At 42.0% G+C, this 16,443-nt stretch overlaps 1 protein-coding gene across 5 annotated transcripts in view; it reads right to left on the bottom strand.

Annotated features, from left to right (window-relative positions):
• Window positions 1-4,822: 4,822 nt before the first annotated feature.
• CHST10 (carbohydrate sulfotransferase 10) overlaps window positions 4,823-16,443 on the bottom strand; it is a 37,087-nt gene continuing 25,466 nt past the window's right edge. For all 5 annotated transcript variants that reach the window (XM_074991608.1, XM_074991609.1, XM_074991611.1 and 2 more), the window contains 3 exons: window positions 12,871-13,105; window positions 10,840-10,945; window positions 4,823-7,420 (listed from right to left, as the gene is read on the bottom strand). In XM_074991608.1, the coding sequence (XP_074847709.1) occupies window positions 6,883-7,420; window positions 10,840-10,945; window positions 12,871-13,105 (879 nt within the window). In that variant the 3' untranslated portion in view covers window positions 4,823-6,882. The remainder of the gene's footprint in view (window positions 7,421-10,839; window positions 10,946-12,870; window positions 13,106-16,443) is intronic.

Below are 16,443 nucleotides of genomic sequence, written 5' to 3'. Positions count from 1 at the left end.
CAAAACGCAAACTGGCCATGTAGATGCGCGTGCTTTGAAATAAACCCCTGACTTCAAAATTCCCTAAACCAATTGGCAGCTATTTTGAAATAGAGCAGCTAAACACAACAGAGGCTATTTTGAAATAGAGTCCTTGGAAGCACTATGCCTTATTTCAAAATAGACTCTATTCCCTGGCTACAAAGTCTCTATTTCGAAATAGGCGCTGTTCTTCGTACAATGAGGTTTACAATTTAAAAATAAGGTATTTCAAAACAATCGCATTGTGTAGATGCTCACAAAGTTATTTCAAAATAGTGGCTGCTATTTCAAAGTAACTTTGGCTGTGCAGACATACCCTCGGGGACTTCAGAATGGCAAAAGGAGGTTCTGGTTAGTTTGATGAGGTTTGACTTCCTGGAGGTACACAAAGAGTTTAATAATAGGCTAAGATACATGATTAAGTGCACTGGGGTAAAGAGACATGATTACTGTCTCTGCCTCCTTTCACATACAGCATTCAATTGAAGGATCTTCTTTTGTAGGGATATTATTTCAGAGACGACAGAACAATAGAGCGCTGCTTCTTTTATTTCCATGGGATGCAAGAGCATGAAATAAAAAGACATTAGGTATAGAAAGCCATGACTCACCCTCTCCTATAGTGTTACAAGATATTTTGAAAATCACAAAGCAAGAAAATAACATCTTTGCTCATTGTAGCTGGGAGCATTTGTAATATTTACATAATGCCACAAGAGCGTACAAGACACTAGAGGCAAATAGAAAGGCCAGGCCCAACTTCCAGGATGGCAGGAGCACTCATGGGTGTAACTTATCTACCAAGAGGACAGAAGGGTGGAATTGTGGAAAGAGAATGACCAACAGGAGACTATAAAATAACATGCATATGGAGGAGCTGGTGAGGAACTATTTATTCTAGCAGCCCTGTTTTCAACCCCGACTGCTTATGACCAACGCGGAATTTCCATTGACATTTCTCACTGCTGAATTTAATCCCAAATCTTGTCTTGCGAGGCTTCATAACTGAAAGTTAGTCTGATAATATACTAATGCAGTACATAAGTGAAGGGACAGAAGTTAGCAGAAAGGAGGAATAGCAGCATTTTGGGGCCCTGGCTTTCCCTCAGAACTCTCAGCAGACTAGGTGGCAGCTGTCTTTTTATACTGTACTCAATCAGTAGTTTTATATATTTTGAAAAAGAAGAGTGGCATTCATTGCTTGAGTAACACTATCAAGATGGAGATGCAACATAAGGGATACTGCAAAGCCCCTTGAGCACAGATTGAGAGCAAAACAAGTGGATCCAGATAGAGATTTTATAGCATATTTGATTTCAAACGTAACCTGCTGAGAAATGTTATCAGAAAACCCTCAGTAGTGACAACAGAAGTGCAGGATAAACGGAGGGACAAAAAATGAACTAATTGTGCAGTTAGCAATATTCAAGCATTAAAGGCAGATGACATTTCTCAAAGCAGTAAATGCCATATCATCAGGATCCCCCATACCCTAGTAAGTCATTTGTAAGCCATAGAGATTCTGTCTCCATGTCTTACACTCTAACCTGTGGAGTGATCCCATTATCGAGATTTGCATTCAGGGAGGTGGCTACCTACCATCTGCTTCTGTATCTGCAATGGAGGAGAGGGGAGTGTGTCATAGCACATTATCTTCTGTGGCTGGGGAGGGACTGTGGGCACTGAGAAAAGTAAAGAGGCTATGGATCAGAAAAACAGAAAGATCTAGAAGAATATCCCTTGTTTATCAAATCAGGGCAGGTGCATAATTCGCAGTTGTTTCAAAAGAATGACAATTACTGCAAAGGGAGGTTTAGAGGGACTAGCAGGTGCAGTTTTCAGGGCTGTCTGGAATTTTTGTCAAGGTCATTGCTGGTTATGACTGCAGGCAAAAGCACATTCTTTTCCCACTGCACTCCTGCCTTCCTTGATAATAAGGGGAAATAATGATTAAATGTTACTTAGTACTGAACAGCATCATTTGTCAGCTGTTGTATGTCCTCTGGATAATGTCAGACTGTTGCCATCAGCTGTTCAACTGAAAGCCTATTGCTGCTTGCCTAAGGGGCTCTTCTCTTGTTACCAGGCAAGCTGTCCCCTTCAGAGCTGTACAGCTGCTCTGGTGGCAATGAACTCATGATGCCTCAAGCAACTGCAACAGAGGCTAAAGGAAAAGCCATGTGGCTCCCTGAAGTTCAACACAAGTTTACTAAAAACACCCACTGAAATTCTAAACGAGGCACCACAAATATTGGGGGAAAAACTTGAGGGAAACAGACTCAGATCTCAGGTCGATGCATTCTGAACTATCACACTGTGGAGTCACTGCTCATAGAATGCAATTCTGAAACTGCTCCCAGAGCAGTGCCCCGGGGGCCGGGGGGCGGGGGGGAAGACACTGCTGCAAATTAAATCACACTCCAGCCAGACTTTCTGCTGTCAGCACACTTCTCAATCCCTCTGCTGTCTTGCAGTTGCAGCCCAGCTACAAATCTGGTGACTTAAGGGGATGCTGCCTAGGGAGGAGTTATCTAGGTGTCGGAGTCATTCAGCTAAATTAAAACTTTAGGGCCCAATTCTCATTTATGCTAAGCCCCTTTACACCTCTCTGGCAATGTAAAGGGGACTTAAGGAGAACGTAAATTAAGTTTATACCTGTCTTAAGACCATGTTGTAGTGACAGTGGTGTAAAGGGGCATTTGCTATGTGAGAATTGGTCCTTAAACCGATATACAGTTCTCCCCCTCCCCCTACAATTAACTGCTTCCTGTCGATTGTGCTCGTTATGAGCACAAGCCTCGTCTTACGGGCATGAGGAGGGTCAGCACAAAGATTTTTTTAGTCCCCTGCACCTAACTTGACTCATTTGACATAAAGGGAGTATGGAAGAGGAGAGCAACAGGCCACCAGCAGTTTCCTCTGGTGCAAGAGGAGTGGAACTCAGGACGTACAGCCACCAACACTGACACTACTTCAATGACAAATTGTAATAGGGTAAGAGGGAAGGTTGTCTCACGGATCAGTAACTAGTTAAAAGATAGGAAACAAAGCATAGGAATAAATGGTCAATTATCAGAATGGAGAGGGGCAAATCGTGTTGTCCCCCAGATGTCCATACCAGGACCAATCCTATTCAACCTATTCCTAAATAATGTGGAAAAAAGGGGTAAACTGTGAGGTGGCAAAATTTGTAGGCAATACAAAACTGAACTACTCAAGATAGTTAGGTCCACAGAGGTATAAAAGGCTACAAAGGCTATGTCTACACTAGCCAAAAACTTCGAAATGGCCACGCAAATGGCCATTTCGAAGTTTACTAATGAAGCGCTGAAATACATATTCAGCGCCTCATTAGCATGCGGGCGGCCGCAGCACTTCAAAATTGACACGGCTCACCGCCACGCGGCTTGTCCAGACGGGGCTCCTTTTCGAAAGGACCCCGCCTACTTCGAAGTCCCCTTATTCCCATGAGCAGATGGGAATAAAGGGACTTCGAAGTAGACGGGCTCCTTTTGAAAAGGAGCCCTGTCGGGATGAACCACGCAGCAGCGAGCCGTGTCAATTTCGAAGCGCCACAGCCGTGCACGTGCTAATGAAGCACTAAATATGCATTTCAGCGCTTCATTAGTAAACTTCGAAATGGCCATTTGCGTGGCCATTTGGAAGTTTGGGGCTAGTGTAGACATAGCCTGCGTGGCCCTTCTTATAACAAACCTCAAAGGAGCTCAGGTGGAAGGCCCCACCTTACTTCATGCATTCTCTGTGCATCTAGTATGGGCCACATCTCTCCACGTTGCCGGTTCTCACACTATACTCTCCCATTGATCTGCCTCTCCTCTCTTCTTCCTGTGTGCATTTCACCTTTTTAGCCTAGTTCTCCTTCTTAAGCCTGGTCCTCTGATTTTAGCCTGGTCCTCCACCTCTTTCTGATACCAATGAATTTTCCTGAGAGAGGTCAACAAAACTTTCACGAAGACACTCTGTAATAGTCTTTGGCTATGTCTACACAAGTTACAGTCAGAAGAGATGTTCCAACCAAGCTTCTGTCGACAGATTGTGTCTACCCGTAAAAGTGGATCAATCTTTTGATTTGCTCTGTTGACAAAATGTACTTCGTGTGTGGAAGCTCTGCAACATCAGTTTTGTCGACAAAACTCTCTAGTGTAGATATAGCCTTTGAGGCAGCTTTATGGCAACCTTGTGCTGACCTAACTTTCTAGAATAGACACCTGAGTGTTAAGTAGCTTTCTTCATATTCACCTACAATTATTCTTGAAATACTATTAACCACAAAAGAATGAAGTTTTCCACATGGGAAAAGTAGCTTAGAGGGATACTCTTCTAGTGTATTTTACTTAGACATTGAGAAAAAACAACAAAAAACAAAAACCCCAAAACCTGAGCACTCCAATCCCTGACTCTGCAGTGCATGGCTGTGTCTACACTAGAAGCATCTATCTACAGAAGAGATGTTCCTACAAAACTTTTGTCAACAGATGGCATCTACTCATAAAAGCGGATAGACCTTTTAATCCACTCAGCGAAAAAAACGGCTCCTGGAGTGTCTACCCAGACTTTTGGGTGTAGATGCTTCACAAGTTTTGTCTACAAAGCTCCAGGTTCGTCTACAAAACTCTCTACTATAGACGTAGCCGATGAGAACAGAACTAGTAATAGGGGACCATTATAAAAAAAAAACCTTCAGAATAGTAATTTAAATTTAGCTTAGTAGGTCACTGCATTAGAACTCCGGTACCAAACACTACGCTACAAAGAATAAAACTAGACACAGTTATGTGATCAGTATCTTTTGCTTGAGAGAGAAAAATTTCTACTTCACCTTTATTAGGACTAAAATTTAAGGCCTTAATTCACTATATATTATTCACATTGTTACATTTTAATTGAGTAGAGAGGTAATCAATCAGCTCATTAGCTCTGAAAAGCATTTAACGATATACTTTGCTGTGACTTCATATAAAAATAACTGAGCTGTTACATCCTTTAATTACCAGTTCAGAAGTAACAAATCTAAGACATTGTAACTGCTGCTTTTTCCAAGACAAACCAAGAGCACTTCAACCTTTGCCACCTCCAACGGTTCTTTTGCGAGCAATGCTCAGTAAACAATTCTCCCTTATACCAAGCAGTCTGCCAGTGAGCTTCTGGAATTACATCCAGATACTGCAGGACTTTTCTTTTTTTTTTCCAGACAGCAGCCGGTGTCCAATTTGGCACTGATTCTCCTTTTTTTAACTTCACAGATGTACCTCCTTTCCCCTGCCACAGGTGGCTACCTAAAAAAATACTGTGGCTGGATTTAGAACAAGAGACACCATAACTTTATGGCCATCGTTAATTATTCTGGCAGTGCAAGTTCAGACACAGTTATATTTAAAATTCATCCTTTACAAGGTGCCATGGAGCTCAAACAGCCAAATATATGACACTGTGAATCCTAAAATGCAACTATTTGGTCTCTCCTCTGTCACTTACTGCAGGGTGGGGACCAAGCTTATCAACACATTTTTATTGCTGGTGAACTCAAAACACAAAGATGTCTCTTAATCAGGTAAGAACAATGCATACACAGGCAACTACTAGGGTTGTGTTAATTTCATTTTGATTTTTAAAAAGTATACATCAGTGTGATTTCTGAACTCCTGGCAAGCTGCCAAAGCTGGAGGCATAAAGGTTGGGCACCTTTAATTTTTACAGCATTATGCCAGTGGGACACCTGGAAGAGTCAGGAATGAATCTTCCCATTCAGAACTGTGGACGTACTTGAGAAGGGACTTCTTTTCCTTGGAATCCTCAGGTATTGATCACTGCTGGCAGCAGGATACTGGAGTGGATGGACAATTGGTCCAATTGATTATGGCAATCAGTATATTCTTATGCTTTCTTACTTTCATGGCTTAATTAATGTTTGTAACAGCCTGCAACATGAGAAAATCAACCCTGTAAAATGCACAGTATTTAAAAAGCATGTATTGACTCCTACATTTGTTCTTGCAAATACAATCCATCATTTGTTTTTAATTTGTTGTCCTCAAGGTTTCCCCAGCAATCCTTTCATGCTTCTTGTTGGGATCTGTGCTATCTCAAGTTTTCACACAATTGGAAATGAACAATTCTTAAATGAATACTTATTTAGCTTGAGAGACCAGTAGAACGTACAGGTAACACCATGGCACAAAATAAAAACTAACAGCCTCTGGAATGTACCCTTTTTGGACAGGATGGAAGGTTCTGCCAATTTAGACTCAATTCATGTGTATTATGAAAAACAGCTTTAGCTTAGTACAGCCCTTATAGCAGCTGCACAGTAGAAGCTTGACATCTTCTGCTTGCCTAGTGCATCATAAGTTTCTAGTCCTCCATAGGTAATGAGAGACTCCACATTTCCTGCTGTAAGCATCAGGTCCCCTTACACTTCACAAAGTTACTCTACAGCAAAACTGACATCTTTACAAATGCTTTACAACATTTTAAATTGCATTCTATTTGATCTTCTTTTATAGCTTATATTGTTTCCTCTTTTTCTTTGGGAAGAGGGGATAAGTGACAGTCTATATGTTGGACGACGGAGTTGCATTCACAACACAAGACTGCAATGTCATACACTGAAAACATGGGCAGTGGCTAACAGTCAAGCATCCCTAATTGCTCATGTGACAAACATTACACTGAAAAATGGAGCAAGTTCACGTGACAAATATTACACTGAAAAACGGAGCAAGATCAAAAAGCTAGAAAACAATGATACAGTACTGTTAATCTCAGTTCTGTCAGTGCTGCAGCTGGTATTCAGATGCTTTAGTTTAATCTGATAGACATGTCTTCACAGTCTCTAGGCAATCAGTTTAGCAAGAAATCTGGTTCACGATATCCAAAGAGTTTAAAGTCTCCTTCAAAGCGGGCATACAGGCGCCTTATATCTCTCTTGCTAATTCCTGAGAAATAATGCTCTACCTTTGTTTTGTTGTATACTGTTATTCCTGGTGGGATTGTGGGATATGATACCAGATGATCTATTCCTGCTTCTTTCAAGATGTATGGAGCATCATCCTCCAGGGTTTCGTGGTGTCCGATCACACTATACATTATTTCACATGGGGCACAAAGTTCTACATATGTAACCCAATGAATAATGTGATCACCAAACTGAACATCTAGCCATCGGTGGTTAGGGTCCCCCAAATAGCGCACAAAGTCCTCAAACTGCAGCCCCCGGGTCTCTGTGCGATTCTTCCTGTATTTCCGAATAATGCCAGGAGCAATTTCATGCCTGTACCAAGGTTCAAATCGAGGATTGTGGACAAACTTGTCCTTAAATGCAGAAATAAGTCTTTCAAATGGATCTCTCACAATAAAAAACTTAAAGTATAAATTCAGCCTAAAACAAAACAGAAGTGGAAGGGATTAAACAGGTAGAAAAAGTGAACTAGATAATTAAGAGGTACAAAACTGGGATAAAATACAACCTCTAAAATACCAAGAATATGACCTATGTAGCCCACTTTTCATCCATCTCTGAATATCATGCCAATACCACTTGAAATACATTTTACTTGATTTAACAGAACAGTAGGTATAAATGGTCATCAATTAAGCAGAGTTATTCATAGGTGACGAAACAGCTGAATCTATGTCCCTTAGAGCAGGTAGTGATGTTTCCATAATGGAGCTTATTGAGAATTACTCTTAGAAAGCACACATTTCCAGGGTCCTGATTCATGGACATTAAAAGCAATGGGAATCATTCCACTAACTTCCACTGAGTGTGTTTTGGAACTTGCTTCAAATGAGAGGTCAGCTTTCTGCTAAAGACCTATCCCTTCTCAAAATCAACTTTTTAAGGTGGGTTATAATAAATGCTCTTCTTATCCCCAACTAAAAGCTATACAGAACTGTGCAAATGGAAGGGACCTAGATAAAACATCAAGTCCTGTCCCCTGCACTCATGGCAAGACTAAGCACCATCCCAGTGGTTCCCACCTTTTTGAGATGGCAACCCATTCTGATAATTCAGTGAGACTTTGGCTACGTCTACACGTGAAGCCAACATCGAAATAGCTTATTTCGATGTAGCAACATCGAAATAGGCTATTTCGATGAATAACGTCTACACGTCCTCCAGGGCTGGCAACGTCGATGTTCAACTTCGACGTTGCTCAGCCCAACATCGAAATAGGCACTGCGAGGGTACGTCTACACGCCAAAGTAGCACACATCGAAATAAGGGTGCCAGGCACAGCTGCAGACAGGGTCACAGGGCGGACTCAACAGCAAGCCGCTCCCTTAAAGGGCCCCTCCCAGACACAGTTGCACTAAACAACACAAGATACACAGAGCCGACAACTGGTTGCAGACCCTGTGCCTGCAGCATGGATCCCCAGCTGCCGCAGCAGCAGGCAGAAACCCTGGGTTAAGGGCTGCTGCCCACGGTGACCATAGAGCCCTGCAGGGGCTGGAGAGAGAGCATCTCTCAACCCCTCAGCTGATGGCCACCATGGAGGACCCAGCAATTTCGACGTTGCGGGACGCGGATCGTCTACACGGTCCCTACTTCGACGTTGAACGTCGAAGTAGGGCGCTATTCCGATCCCCTCATGAGGTTAGCGACTTCGATGTCTCGCCGCCTAACGTCGAAGTTAACTTCGAAATAGCGCCCGACGCGTGTGGCCGCGATGGGTGCTATTTCGAAGTTAGCGCAGCTACTTCGAAGTAGCGTGCACGTGTAGACACAGCTTTTGTGACACAAGGCAATTCAAAAACAGAGATGAGAGCTGGGGGAAAGGGAGGCTCTCCCCTGGGATTTTTTTTTTTAAATAAACCTTGATTCCCACTGCCCCCAGGCTTAAACTCCCTGGCACCTCCGAACTGCCCCCAAGCTTAAACCCCTCACAGCCCCTAAACAAGCACTGCTGCTGCCCCCCACTGCTCCTTTGCTAGGCTGCTGTTGCTTCTCCATGTGGCTCACTGTAGCCCTTCTACTCCCTTCCCCCATCTGCAGAGTGGGCAGTTCCCTGCCCTGCCATGCTGAAATGGGACTTAATTTAATTGGTTTAATGGCTGGATCCCTCCTGTTGGCCTTTAAACCAATTAAATTGAGTTCCATTTCAGCACAGCAGGGCAGGGACCAGGAGCTGGAGGAGTGAGCGGTGGCAGCTGCAAATGGCTCCTTAAAGAGCCACATGCAGTTCGGAGCCACCCAACCAGTGACCCTTAGAAAATCTAATGGTGTTTGTGTCCCGACCCAGATGCTGGGAACGCCCGATCCAGTTCATCCCTACAGATTATGTTGAATCTCCAATGCTAGAAAATCCACAATTTCCCTAGTCAATATATTCCAATGGTTAATCACCTACAGTTAGGGATTTTTTCCTAATGTCCCACCTTGCTGTGATTTAGAAAATTGTTTTTTGCCCTATCATCAGCGATTAAGGAGAACTTTTCTCCCTCCTCCTTGTAACCCCCTTTTATGTACTTGAAAAATGTTATGTCCCCTCTCACAGTCTTCTATCTTCCAGACCAAACACACACATTTTTTTTCTAATCTTCCCTCACAGATTGTATTTTTAAACCTTTAATCATTTTTGTTGCTCTTCTCTTGACTTCTTCCAGTTTGTCCATATCTTTTCTGAAACGTGGCACCCAGAACTGGACACATTATTCCAGCTGAGGACTAAACAGCACAGAGTAGAGCAGAAGCATTACTTCCATGTCTTACAACACTCCTGATAGTACAACCCAGAATCACATTTGCTTTTTTTTGCAACAGAGCTACACCATTGCCTCATATTTAGCTTGTGTTTCACTGTGACTCCCAGATCAATTTATGCAGTACTCCTTCCTAAACAATGATTTCCCATTGTGTATGTGTGCAACTGATTGTTCCTTCCCAACTGAGGTACTTTGTATTTCGTGAATTTCATCCTATTTATCTCAGACCATTTCTCCAGATCTTTTTGAATTGAAGTCCGATCCTCCAAAGCACTTGCAACACCTCCCAGTCTGGTGTTATTCTCAAACTTTGTAAGTGTACTCCCTATGCCATTATCTAAATCACTGATGAAGATATTGAACAGAACTGGACCTAGAATTGATCTCTGAGTGAAGCCACTCATTATGACTTTCTGGCATAATTATGAACCATTTATAATTACTATCTGGGAATGATTTTCCAACCAGTTATGCACCCACCTTAGCGTAGCTCCATCTAGGTTGTATTTTCCTAGTTTGTTTATGAGATGGTCATGCAAGACTTCTCAAATGCCTTACTAAAAAGTCAAGATATACCACATCTACCACTTCCCTCTATCCATAAGGCTTGTTATCTTGTTGTATTTTCATAATCGGACAGGCACAAGCCTTATAAGTGATCACAATAATTTTGTCTCTCAGACTCCCTTTTCCTCAACCCCAACTAATTTCAGTGGCATTACTTATGGAGTAAGGCTCTTGTTGATGTGAATAAAGGTGGCACAATCTAACCCAAAGATAGCACATTTTCCTGATAAAGAAATCTTTGTTTATCTTTTATTTAAAACACTTATGTGTGTATATGCAAGTAACAGACAAACCAAAAGATATCCCTAAGCACACCCACCTATAGCCTGGGTTTGATTCTCCACTCCATTTCATCAATAATGTTGGTTTTACTTCTCTGACGTTAATACCAGCAACAATAACACCAACATCAATGGAATCAGTAGAGTGACACCAGTGGCAACTGCATTTTAATGTGAGATCCCGTTAATTTTCCTCTGTGGGTCAGAAACCTAACTATCTCCATGGGAAATCACCTCTTACCGTTTTTGAATTTCAAAATCACTGAAAGAGGATAAGCGTGGAAGGCCGTTCTTCTCATGGTCATGCACAATGTTCTCGGGGATCTCTTCTATAGAAGAAAATGCTCCTAGATAAACACCACCGAAAGAAAAGTTACTTTAAAGGGGATGGGGAAGGGTATTTGTCCCACAATGGTGTTTTTATTTGACTTTTCTCTCTTCCGTGGCATTAGCATCTATTGTTACAAGGTACAAACACTGTTAAATAAGGGAAGATTCTTACTGCAACAGTAACAGCTGTTCAATACTGAAAAGAATGCAGATTTGGAGATTTGTTACATGACAAATCTTCTCTAAATTAAACCAGCATTCAGGCACTCTCAATAGTGCATGTTAAATAAGCCTTATCAATCAGCCCTCTGAAACACTGTAAAGCATCTACCTGAACCATGCCATGACCCTGGCAAGCCTTCTTTGTTTGGGTTCTTTTTGAATGAAACAAAACACTACATTGAGAACTACCAAACCTCAAATCCTTCCGTGTTATATAAGAGAATAAAATACAAAATGGTGAGCATCTGGGTTTTAATCTACCAGAGGTTCTGTAGGCACACAAGGATGCAGGAGAGGGTAACAACTAGTTTAAGATTCCAGTCCTGCAGTGACATGCCAATAAAGAGAACCATGGAACTCAGTGGGACTCCATGTGGGTGCAAGGACAAGTGCATGGTCATCAAATCATCAAGTCTCCATGAAAGCCACCAATGCCCATCTTTGCTTGAGTGCTTCCAGCACTGGAGTCACTCTGTGCCAGGAAAAGCTAGTGTTCATAAGGCTGCAGTGACTACACACAGCTCGGGATCTTAATGTCCTTGGTCTTGTCCACTCTATAATGAATGCTTTTTTTGTCCTCCTCATTTCTTGAATGACTTTAATGCTGGCAAAAAGGTGCCAGGCTTAACAGATTAGGAGACTGAAGTCCTCTAGCTGTTCAGAGCTAAGGGCTAAGATACAGTCCATGCAATAGCAGTGTCATTTACTCCATATTGCCTTAGGAGCACATGTCAGCCCTGATCTGCAGTGGTCACCTCTTGGGCTTCACTCTATTGTTAGGCTGGTCTGCTAAGACTGCTCTCTGAGGGTGTGATTAAATCCAAGTGTGGTGGTGCTGCTTGTCAGCAGGCACTTGCCTACTGGGAACTGGGACAAATCCACCAAATGCTGCTTACATAAGCCACCCATAATCAAATGGTAACAACTTTCTGTCACTATCACTACTGCACATATCTAATTATCAACCCGGTTGCTTAGAGTCCATAAAGCTTTGTAATAAAACACATCTAAATCTAAGTCTAAGGGTCCCTTCCCATTCTCGTGTTTTAAGAGTCTATATAATTTATGTTCACTGATCAGGCTACAATTCAACACACTTAAGTATATGATAGGATTTTCTCCCCCCACAAGTTCATGCCTTGTCTACGAATAATGAATATACAAAATCCCAGTGTTACAGACCTGCAGCAGCTGCCAACTGAAAACAGAGAATTGCTGTTACAATACAAATTCCACCTTCATGCCACAAGAACCTTATAGTACTGCTGAAAAATGAAAGTTTTTCTTATGGCTAGACACTTGAAGTCACAATTGTTCCTTTTGCTATTGGGTTCAAGTGACAGGTTTTAAATTACCCCAGTTTAAGACACTGTGAGCCTTTACGATTCATCTGTTTAAAAATTCCACTCACAGGGTTCGCAGCCTGCAATGGGAATAAATCCACCAAATAAATCTTCAATGGCTCAGATACATCTTTTCTGAGGTAAAGTGACACCGACATTTATTCTAGTAGAAAGACAGTAATTTTTTATTTTTCAAAAAGGAGACTACATGGAACTAAAAAGGACTCAATGGAACTGCCCCAAATGAGTGACCGGAACTAACTATCTGTCTGTAAAGAGGAATGTAAAGAAATTAGTTTTATTGCTTCCCTAATTTTAGTGATTCTGTCCTTTCCTCCTCAAACTACAGCATTATGGTCATTAGAGCAAGTAAGTACCATTTAAAACAATCAAGACTTTTTTCCATTGAGTGTTGCCCACTTTTGGCGTCTGACAGAACAGAATCTTGTGCTTGTCACAAACAAATATTCGATCCAAAACAAACTTGGAAATGGTTGTATGGGAGAGATTTCTCAATGTTGCATCTCTGCACACATTCCTGAGAAGCTCAATCCTTTTCATATGGACCTGGGGTTGGTGCATCAGATCTTCAGAAATAACTTTTCCTGTTGGCTTTAAAATAAACAAAACAAAGAAGATAAGCAAAAGTTTAACTTCTAGATCAAATCACTCTTGGGAAATAGGAGACCAAACAATCAAATTTATTATCCAAGTATCTATTATGTTCCTGGCTCTTCTACAAATATTACTAAATTTACATCATCCCAGTTGGTTTCCTCAGTGTTGACATAGGGATGCTACAGATTTTCAATCATTATCTAGAAGGGTAAGAACCTTTACAGCATTTTGTATCATGTATAGAGAGGAACAAACCATGTTTTTACCTGAATTTAGAACCCCTTATTTAAGCGCTGAGGCAAGTGGGAAATTTTACAGGTTGGGGGAAGGTAGAGCTAAGGCATCAGTTTCAGCTGAAATTAACTTTTCACTTGAAACATATTCAAGATTTTTAGCCCTTATGGATGGGAAGGTAATTGCTTGGAGGCAAACAGATGCTGCACCTGCACACACACAGGAAGCTCCAAGCTGCATCAAAATGAAGTTGACCCAATGCTACTCAGTTTCACAAACACTCTTCAGAACCCAAGCGGCAGCAATGAAGCAAACATTAACATCCTTTCTCATTGCAGCTGCTTGGAAAAGCTGTGCACAGCAGCAGCAGACCCCAGCAGTATTCCGGGTGGGGAGGAAGATCTACTTAATCAAATGGCAACCCATCAATTGGAAAGACAAGCAGAGAGGATAGAGGAGCAGTAATGTCTTGAGAACACAACAGGGTAAATAGTTAAGCTCTGTTTTGTGGAAACGGTCATCTCTAGAATTGTTCCATTCAGTGTTCAGTGTTGGCTTTCCAGAATGCTTGCAAGGCATTCTTATTCCATTAAAATGAGATACAGGAATACTCAGGGAAATTCCTTAAAAAACCCCCACAGATCAACAGTTTAAAGTAAAGCAGCTTGAGCAGTTTATGAGTCCGAAAGCAGCTACAGCCTTAAAGAGCGTGTGGGGTAGCAAAGCTTATGGCCTTTCTTCATTAGCCTAAGAACAAGGGTACTACCCAGAGAAGACACTTAAGGTCAAGCATGGGAGAGAATCTAAACTTAAATGATTTAACCCTCAGAAGAAGGGTGTCTGCAACAAACACCCTATACCTCTTCAAGGATGAGAGAGGCCTCCATGAGCAGCTTACAGGGAAAGAGCAAAAAAAGTACCATCTAAAGCACATTCTGGCCTCTTCTTAATGCTCGTTATGCTCTCCTTCCGACAGTCTGTCCTGCTATCCAACCTACAATTTCGCCCTCCCTGATGCAACCTCACCTTTCTATTGCAGTTTCCATGGCCATCTTTCCCACTGCCCCTATAAGCTCCATGTTCACCTTACCCTACCCATCTCCACTGGGCCTCTTAAGACCCAGAGGAAAGGAGCACCTTATAAGGTCTGCAGGAAGGGAATGCTGGGGTTAGCAGGGACAATGGGTCCAACATTCAACCTCTCCTCTTGAACAGGTGAATTACGATCCCTCCATTTTAACTGCCTCCCACTTTCTGGTCCCAAGCCGGGATCTGACAGAACTATGTTGATCACTAATCTTTAAGGAAAAAAAGAGGGAGCGCATTATTTATAAATAGCTCGGCTGGTTAATTTCAGTTTTGGTGGGGTGGGAAATCTATGTTTTTCCTACTATGAAGCTTCCCTAGTGATTAATTTACACTGTGAGGCCTGACTTTTCCAGCAAAAGTGCTAGAAACTGTCACTTAAAAATGACGGCGGGGGTGGGATGGGGTGAGATTAAAAGAAAAGGAAGGAAGAAGTGTGTTTACATCTCCAGCAGTCATTTTAAGTGAATCTAACCCACAGAGCCATCTTGATAGTGTTATTTCAAATGACTTTGGAAGCTGGTGTTCAATATTTGATCCTACACACTCGAGCTCTACTCAGTGAGTCCTGAGAACTAAATTTATCTAGAGTGGTTGGATAATGAGGAAAAACAATCACAAACTAATTTCCTCTTGTTTCTGCTCCCTTTTATTTCTTGGCACAAAGTAGTAACAAGTTGGAAAGCTTTGTTGACTCTGCCGAACACCTCCATTTCTAGGCTATCAGGAACCATTAACTTCAAATGCAGGAGAAAAATGTACCTTTGCACTAGGCATCACCTATCAGCTTTTGGATTTTAGAAAGGAATGAGCCAAAATCTGATTTATAAGGAAAATTCAGTTACAATCTTACCTAGGGGTGGCTGCTCATAGCCCATGATCTCCCATATGATTGGTTCCAGCTGCATTCTATCCTTATAGATTTTTTTATTGTCACGGCCTGTCTCTGCACAAATGTTTAGAAACATTGTGAAAGAAGAGGCCCTACTCTCCTTATTCTGTTGAGTAAGTCCATTCTTCGCATTGAACTGTAGATAGCTGGTTGCCTCACAGGCATCATTCAGCAGGATTTTATTAAGGGAGCTCAGAAGCTCAAGCACTGTTATCCAAGTTAGCTGTCGAAGTGTCAAAAGCTTCAAGCAGAGTGTCTGTGAAACAGACAGAAGGAGGCTAATTAAAAGCCTTTTTGTTTTCCACCCCAAATCTCCATGGGAAAACAGGGTTCTGCTTTCAGCTGCTACTCTTCTCCAATCTCCCTCAGCCACGACTGAAAAAACCCAGCCAATTGCTCGTCTGACTGCAAACATTACCTTCACATGTATTCTGAATTAACGCACTGCCCTGCACTTCGAGCTGTCAAAGTCAAGGGGGAAGATAGTTTTGGACCCTGGGCGTTCCATTACTCTTTCCCAGATGCTCAAAGGCAGATTTTATACACTTTCAAAATTGCCAGCCTTACATCAAAGTACTGTCCGAAACCCAGGGCTTTCTCAGTTTAAGCATTCTGATAACAGCTTCAATTTCAACCTCTACATACAAAAGACCAGCCATGAAATTATTTATTAGGGACAGAGGAGAAAAATATGTTTCCCTCAGAACATCACCAGAACAGCCTCCTTCATCGAGGCTTTATTCCGTGACACAGGTTCCTGGCATATCTCTGTAAATTAGACAGTAGCAGGCTTCTTGTGCTTAATTTCCAATCAGGCTAGAAAGTTCAACTCGAAATTAAGTCTATTGGGTTTGTGTTCTGCAAAACTCAAACCTTGAAATTGTGGAGCAGAGCATGCACAATGCATGCAAAAAGGGGACTGCTGGGGAAAGGTGGAATTGGATCAGCCAGAGAAAGACAAAAACAGAGATACTACACAGAGAACTAAAGGAATCAATGGGTGGCAGGGGTAGCGGGTGGAGTAGGACGAGATGCAACACACCTTAATTAAAAAAAAATAAATGCAGTGGGCCAAATTTTGCCTGAGCAAAAGAACTGAGCAATCCAACTGAGTGCGACA

The sequence above is a fragment of the Carettochelys insculpta genome, chromosome 1 (genome assembly GCF_033958435.1).
Source record: "Carettochelys insculpta isolate YL-2023 chromosome 1, ASM3395843v1, whole genome shotgun sequence".
Classification (NCBI taxonomy): Eukaryota; Metazoa; Chordata; order Testudines; family Carettochelyidae; genus Carettochelys; species Carettochelys insculpta.
Note: the sequence above shows the minus strand (reverse complement) of the source record. Positions and strands in the feature narration are given on the sequence as shown.